We start from the raw sequence: 7,736 nt of genomic DNA, 5'->3' as shown, positions 1-7,736 counted from the left end.
GTTGGTGGTAAAATATTTTGTTGGACACATTTTGTCAGTAGGAACATCACACAAAAAATGACAATTGGTAATCAATGTCTTTTCTCTGGATGAAATATACATAATGAAAAGGGTCTGTTATTGTGGTTTGTCTAATTCATGACAGAACATGTTAGTGGACTGTGAATTATGATCTGGACAGTGCTGCCAGATCAGATTGACACAATTTAAAACACACCCAATTCAATAAAACTCCTAACCTTGCCAGAAACCTGTGGAAAACCGTTAAATGCTCAATAGAAAACACATCATGAGCATACATATCTGCATCAAATAACTAAATTCCCTTTGTTACAAATAGTTTACAAATTTTGACCAAAAAAAATCTGACATCCCTGTAGGCCTCAATAAAAAACTACTGTTCAAAAGAAAGGGGGGGAAAAACCCATTTGCATCAAACTGGGGTGATACATCCTGTTTGCTTGTTCATTTATTCGTGAATCTCTTTTTAAGTTCTGAACTGGATACATCTTGTTTTGTGCATGAAATGTTCGCTACAGTTCAAGGACGGAGCGTCAAGAGGAACCTTCGTTACTCTCTTGTGGTTTCAAGGGGAATGAAAACACTGTCGGACTGACGAGGGCGTGGGGGAAGCTTCCTGTTTTGAAGGAACAACGACTGACGTGAGTGTCTGAGAGAGTTTATGACAATTAACCTTTTTAAAAGTGATTCATCTCAAACGCTTGAATTCATAATTAGGAATTTAAATGAGCGATACATTAAAAAAATCTATTCTAGCGTCCGACTGTGACGTGAAACATTTGCTCAGCTCGCGAGCGTTTCAATAAGACGAATAACTTTATTCTTACAACATAAAGTTAGCTGGCCAAATGTAACGTTAACGAACGTGGATGAATGAGTTGAAAATGACAAAGAAACATGCATTAAGATAATAAAACGAGTTGCAAAGCGTGCACAAAGGCAAGTTAGCGGGAAGTGTCACATGTGTTCAAAACATGTCATCCTACCAACTATGACGTCAGATCTCAGGCTTTATTCCATATTTCAATTTGTTCCTAATGACTTCATAGCGTTGCTTTCTGTTTTTTTTTCTTCTATTGAGTGCTTTTTTTTAAAGAAATACCAATGTCTGCTCATAGGGACTCAAGTAAACACCAAATGTCAGCCTTTGTATTTTTAATAGTATATAAATGTATATATAGAGCCTTCCACTTAGCACTTATTGTATTCGTATTAGTTTGTTGCACTTATTGTATTCGTATTAATTTGCTTCTGCACTATACTTTTGCTCTGGTTCATGCTTTTAGATGCTTGTTTAAGAAAGGAGATGCACTTATGACTTCTGGTGACTAGTAGTTCTCTTCAATACCTATGTTGAATACACTTATTGTAAGTCACTTTGGATAAAAGCGTCTGCTAAATGACTGTAATGTAATAGGCAAAATGGAATAGGTAGATAAAATATGTGCTATGGCTCTTAAAAGTGTCAAACACTAGCAAGGTAGGAGCATTTAGTAAGTCATTGAAAAGGAGACAGACACAGATGACACAGACTAACTTTTGCTGTTTTCTTTTTACACAAAATGCAAATTATTTGCAACTTTGACTCAATTATAATCCGTTTTTTTCCTTCAGATAATATTAATTACATAACTAATAATGTTTTGAGAAGAAGTTAACGTTTTTTATGATGGTTGTTTCTTACAGTAGTAGTTATTCGTGGGTTCCCCAGTCAGTCGTCGCTCTATGTTAAATATGTTGGAAAAATTAAGCAAGTCGATCTGAAGAGAAGTTCCCAAAATGACTTGTGCTCTCTTGTACATTTGTTCTCCAGGTATTGTCTAACCAGAGTGGTGAAGAGCGGAGGAGCCATGCCTTTCCTCCATGGGTTTCGTAGGATCATATATGAGTATCAGCCGCTGGTTGATGCTATCATGTGTGTTGTTGGACTGGAGGAAGGAGACGGTAGTCAGGAAGAGAGGTAAAGCGAAGCCAAAATATATTTGATTAATTATTTTGTTGTGTGCAGAATTAAATCATAGTACTTTTTTTATTCTTGAGTCACTTAAGTAAGCTTTTGTTGTGAGTTTTGCTAAAGTAATGTTTATTTGATAGCCTTATTGACAGCGAGAAAACTAACCTTTCTTAGTTTCTGATTCATAACTGGAAAATGTAGTTCTGTTTGAATGTTCAGTTGTTTGTAGCAGTTTATTTTACTCCAGCTGTAGTATCATAACCGCTGTCAGTACAGAATGCATTTGATAGAAACATTGTTTGGCTGAAACAGTGCAACGTTCTGTCCTCACGTCCAGAGTCAGAAGCCCCGGGGATCAGTCTGGTGTTTGTGGCTCTCTAGCGGAGCTTCTGGAGCGGGAGTCCAAGTCAGACGTGTTTTTGGAAGGCATCAGCTATGCTCTGTTTAAGGTGGCAGAGCGGGGACTGGTGAATGCAGCTGAAGTCCTTCTGCGCTATGGAGCTGCTCTAAATTTTGAAGGTGAGAAACTATCTGTGAGTGGGCTGTAAATATAAAGTACAAACTTTTAATAAAATAACCAAGCACCTAAAATAGGAGCAGCCAGCCAGAGAAACCAACACACTAAAATTGGTTACTCTGGCTATTGCACTCGATCCCACTAACCTTCAGTGCACTGTGTATAATGCAGCATTTCTGCTACTCAGACTCTACAAGGGCTTGTTTTTGTCAATTTTATGCCCATCTAAAATACTATTTATGCAAATAAAGTGCAGTGCTATCTCTAGAATATATATATCTCTAGTGTCCACATTGTCCCTATATCTAGGACATGTTTCTGTACCAGTAGGTGTATCGTTTCTTAGCAATAGCCTTTCATTTGCAGGTGACAACAAATTTCACACAAAATAAACAAATTTCACACAAAATATCCAAATAGAAATATCTTTTTGCTGTGGCGGCTCAATCTTGCTCCAGTTTTAATGGGGGATTGTTAATCTCTGCTTCATGCACAACACATTGTTATGTAATTTCACTAAGAAGATTTAATGACAGATTTTACTTTGAAACATAAGTAGACCAGCCATTTTCCCTTCTTCAGGTATATTGTAAATTGAGCAAATTGTTGTCCATATACACTTGAGAGAATAAGCTTCCCTTTAGCAAATTGCAATGGAAAGAGCGGCATGTCTTGCAGCGGTGATGAAACCTGCCGGGGCTCAGCCAGACTCTGCAATGGTGACCTCTGGTGGGAGGAAAAATGTCTTTCCCCAGGGACATAATTAGGGAAACCTGGCAGAGGCTGCTTCATATCATATTTTTCATTTCTTGAATGCCTTTTTTTGTAAAAGTTAACACTGACAAATTCTACCTTGTAGGATGCAAAAATGTTCAAGTCTCCCTATTCTTTTTCAAGTATTTGTCATCCTTTTCCATTAGTTCTGTTGCATGTAAAACTGAGAATTAACTTAATATAGGTTTATTGTGTTTATACTGGATAACTGCCAACTGTAGTAGTGGAGAGTGCACACAACAATTTGAGAAAACATGCTTCATTTTGAAATCTTTTTCAAACATATGCACTGGGTTCGGGCTAGTTGGTCACCATAGCCAGCATTATACAGTAGGTTGACACATTTAAAGACAATGTAATATTGTCAGAAAACTTTATCCGTCTGTTTTTTATATTTAATCTCTGTGATTAAGAATCATTATGTTAACATGAATGTGTTTCTACCCTCCAGACCCAGTCTCTTACTACAACCCTCTACACATGGCAGTTTTAAGGAACAAGCCAAACATTGTGAGGTTGCTGGTCGGGCACGGAGCAAGTGTTGAAAAGAGAGACAGGGTGAGGCAACTGTTAAACTTCAATCATGTCCTCTCTTGTTATTGTGGTACCCCCTCGGTTTTCTTAGCATTTCATGTAAATAATATTAATTTGACTTGTTAGATCCATGAGAGCAGTCCTTTGGATCTTGCCAGTGAGGAGTCAGAGAGGCTCCCCTGCCTGCTCACCCTGCTGGACCTGGGTGCTGATGTGAATGCAATGGATAAACATGGTAAATAGACATTGCCCAGCTTAATAAAAAAATAAAAAAATCTTCCCGTGATTTCTTCATTTTGAAAACTCTTTGCTCTTGTCTCCAAAGGAAAAACACCTTTGCTCCATGCATTGGCGAGCAGCGATGGACTCACTGTGCATAACATGGGGAACATCCAGCTTCTACTTCAGAGAGGTACTGACTGTTCCTCACTTTGCCTTCTTGTCCACTTTCAAATACCCTCTCAAACAGGATCGCGGTTAAACTACGACATTCAGAAACCCGTGTTAGTATGCATACCTGCCTGCCCATCTGTATGCATTTTGAGATCAAAGTTAACTGTGGTTGTCAGGCTAAAATATGCACATACAGCTTTTAACCAATCCTGTGATCCAGGCATAAAGCGACAGATTGACATCATTTTTAACTAAAGGAGGTTGAGGGCTCAATGTCTCTTTTGTCTTTACAGTATAATGGTATCATCAATCTCCTCAGTATAGTCATAGTTTCATGTGCAGCATGATTACAGGGGGGTCCTTGTGTAGACTTCATTGTGCCGTTAAGTTTTTACAACCAGGTCTCAATTCTCAAGCCAGACCTTATACATACAATTTTATCAGAAAATCTTGATTGTTAATACAGATTTCCAGTTCTTCAACATAAGTCTCTTGACTGTGACCATTTCAAACATAACTGCCTCCATTACATTAAAGGGCAAATGCCACAAAAAAACTAATGCATCGTACACATCTAACTTTAACATTAGTATGTGTACCGTCATCTGTAGAGGTAAAATCATTTGAATTGTTTTAATTTAGTTGAATTAAGATTTTAATTCAAATTTTCTCACTATGCCAGTTTAAGATTAAGAAGTAATGAGTATGAAACATACTCAGAAGAGAGACGCAGGTTGGGCTTACTGGCTTCCTGCCTACTGATGATTCACACTACATGATAATATATAATTTATTGTCATTGATGACAATAAAATTTAAATGTCATTGACATTTATTGTTTGTAGACTTGGAACTTAAGGACATCAGGATACCTTATTCGATTTTTACCTGTTTTTAAAAATCCATCAACTTTATGGAAGTACTAAATTGCTGGAATACCCCTTAAATGTAAGCAGCAACGGCTAGTTTTAAAGCCATAACCATTAAACTCTCTCTGAGCTATCCTCAGTAGTTTTGTGAGTTTCATAAAGGACCTAAACAATTACTGTTGTTGATAAATAATGTTTTTATTTCAATGACACAATCTAAGGTGCATAAGCTCTCATGTGCATGTAGCAGTGGTAAACTGTTTGAGATTTGATCACAGATGTGGTTTTGAGTGATGCTTTCTTCACTACAGGTGCTGACGTTAATGCTGGTACTGTAGACGGTGAGACAGTAGAGTCCTCCTTGGTGTTTCTGGTTAAAGAGGCTCTGGAGGCCAATACGGAGGACGCCGCAGAGATCGGTAACTTCTGTTTGAAAACCACGCGGCTACTGCTGGCCCACGGCGTGGACCCCAGCTGCTGTCTGAACGAGGACGGCGAGCCCTCCCTGACGCAGACGAGCCTGGAGCACTTTGACCTGCTCTTCCCTCTGGCTGTGCTCTTAATCCAAAGCGGAGCCTCTTTTGTCTGCTCCTATCACGGCGAGTCCTGTTGGTCAGGTTACAGCCTTCTTTTCCAGCGGCTGCAAACAGCCCTGCAGCAGAGCTCTGATCGCACTCACAGCACTGAGCTTCTGGAGCAGGCGGAGGTGTTGCTCGACTTAGCGAGAGTAGACGTCCCCATGCTGCATCTGCCGCTCAGGCTGGAGCTCCCCGTGCCCGGTCAGGACCCTCACCCTTATGCTCAGGATCTGGTAGACCTGCACGACCGCGTAGCACAGCGTGAAGCGAGCCCTCCCGCTCTCCGATGCCTTTGTAGGGCATTCATCAGGAGCCACCTCCGGCCTTGGCCCCTGGAAGACAGAGTCAAAGCCTTGCCGTTACCCGACAGACTGAAAGATTTTATTCTCCCTGAACATACGTATACCCCAAAGCCTGGCTGGGACTGCTTCAAGCCCCAACATAGCCAGCACTGACGATCAAAAGACTGAACAGGCCTATAATAATTTGTATAACATGTCTGAGCATAAATGAATCATAAATGAACTTAAACCTAACAAACCAGTGAGGCCTTTGTTTAACTCTTATTGTTGTTCTTTGTGTCAAATTAACATAAAAATGTGAATATGTTTACTTTAAGACGTATAACAACAGATGTCTGTCAAAATGAGCTTGTGACTCTTAACTATGTTCCCACCATCATGATTAAACTCCTGTACAGTTGAGTGAGTCACATTGATGTGCAAATGGATTTGCAATACTAATAAAAGCCACCAGATGGCAGTGTTGCTCTTGCGTTTCAAAAGCCCCTCAGATGTCAGGGTCAAAGATTTAGTTATTCACAGTGCAGCCTATTTAAGTTGTTCCAGCGCAGTAGGCTCCATCTATATTTCATCTCCTCAACGTGATGGTGGTGTATTGTGGAATTTGTGTATCTCCTGCTTAATATGAAGTTGGACCAATAAAACGGGCGTGTGTCTCACAAACAGTGTCCTGATTATATATCCAGAAATATCTCTTTTGCCATTATTTTATGTTTGTCAACATGTTACAGCCTGACACTGACCAGTTAGTGGCAGTGCAGCGCTGAATGTGACTCAAACTCTCTGGCTTCTTGTTTATGGGGAAATAATTGTTTCTATATTTACCTCGTGGTTGTGTTCATACACCCAGCATCAGTTGAGCGAATGCTATAATAAAGAAGCAGGAATATAATGCTGCAACACGGCAGGAAGCCTGTAGACGTTTCACCATGGCTTTACTGTGACATCATGGAGCTGCAGTGGCTGCTGGCGTGGAAAGTTTTGCCAAGCATTCTTAATGCTTATGTTTAAATTCAAATGAATTTGGGGACCCCTGTTTTTTTTTGTTTTTTTTGTTGCTCTCCAACATGAACAAACCCATGCCACGCATCCTGTCTTTGGTAATAAACAAACAGTGGCTTAAAGAAACATACTACGATTGTACAGGAACACCATAGAGTACATGCGTGTTTGCGTCCGTGTGTGTGTGTCTCTCCGTGTGTGTGTGTGTGTGTGTGTGTCTGTGTGTGTGTGTGTGACGAGCAAACTAAATAGGACATTGTGTTACACAACTAACCCCTTCCTGACATTGCTGAAGCTGGAGTGGCTCCAAGGCTTGTGAGCGCTCCAGCTCCTCTTGGTTATCTAGGTCACAGCCTCTGAGGAGAAGAGCCTCAGCAGCAGCAGCAGCAGCAGCAGCAGCCCTGCATGACACACGCTTCACTCTCCTGTCTGTCTCGATCTCTTGACAAAACCTCAACACTAGCCCTGGTCGAATGAGGGGAGAGAGAAAGAGAGAGAGGGGGAGGGAGGGAGGGAGGGGGGTTGCAGGAGGCAGAGCAGTGAAAAAAAAAGTTACAGAGACGGCATATGTGTAGCGGTTGTGGGTGCACTCATGGAGGACGCATGGAAATGAAAATGGAATCGTTGGATTACATTTATACAATACACTAGCTGTAGGGACATAATCTACCCGACCAACAATCACAACAGTGGGGGTTGGGGGGTGTGGGGGGGACAGGCTTCCTCTGTAGAGTCCAATCTGTGCTTGTAGAAGGTGATAGAATAGAGATAGTGGGGGAGGGAGAAGGCAGT

General features: G+C 40.7%; 1 protein-coding gene across 1 annotated transcript; it reads left to right on the top strand.

The window, feature by feature from the left end:
• Positions 1-618: 618 nt before the first annotated feature.
• On the top strand, positions 619-6,596 carry asb6 (ankyrin repeat and SOCS box containing 6). Its single transcript, XM_054610474.1, has 7 exons — positions 619-662; positions 1,835-1,981; positions 2,313-2,494; positions 3,718-3,824; positions 3,927-4,035; positions 4,126-4,212; positions 5,374-6,596. Exons 2-7 carry the CDS (start codon positions 1,872-1,874, stop codon positions 6,093-6,095), a joined length of 1,317 nt encoding a protein of 438 aa, XP_054466449.1. The 5' UTR covers positions 619-662; positions 1,835-1,871; the 3' UTR covers positions 6,096-6,596.
• The last annotated feature ends 1,140 nt before the right edge of the window (positions 6,597-7,736 follow it).

This window comes from Anoplopoma fimbria, chromosome 13 (genome assembly GCF_027596085.1).
Source record: "Anoplopoma fimbria isolate UVic2021 breed Golden Eagle Sablefish chromosome 13, Afim_UVic_2022, whole genome shotgun sequence".
Taxonomy (NCBI): Eukaryota; Metazoa; Chordata; class Actinopteri; order Perciformes; family Anoplopomatidae; genus Anoplopoma; species Anoplopoma fimbria.
The sequence above is the reverse complement of the archived record's forward strand: the minus strand, read 5'-3'. Positions and strand labels throughout refer to the sequence as shown.

Coding starts and splice junctions, on each gene's coding strand:
- asb6 (XM_054610474.1), top strand. CDS start 1,872: ATGCCTTTCCTCCATGGGTTTCGTAGGATCATATATGAGTATCAGCCG. Junction 2,495..3,717: donor AGCTGCTCTAAATTTTGAAG/GTGAGAAACTAT, acceptor TCTACCCTCCAG/ACCCAGTCTCTTACTACAAC. Junction 4,036..4,125: donor GAATGCAATGGATAAACATG/GTAAATAGACAT, acceptor TTGTCTCCAAAG/GAAAAACACCTTTGCTCCAT.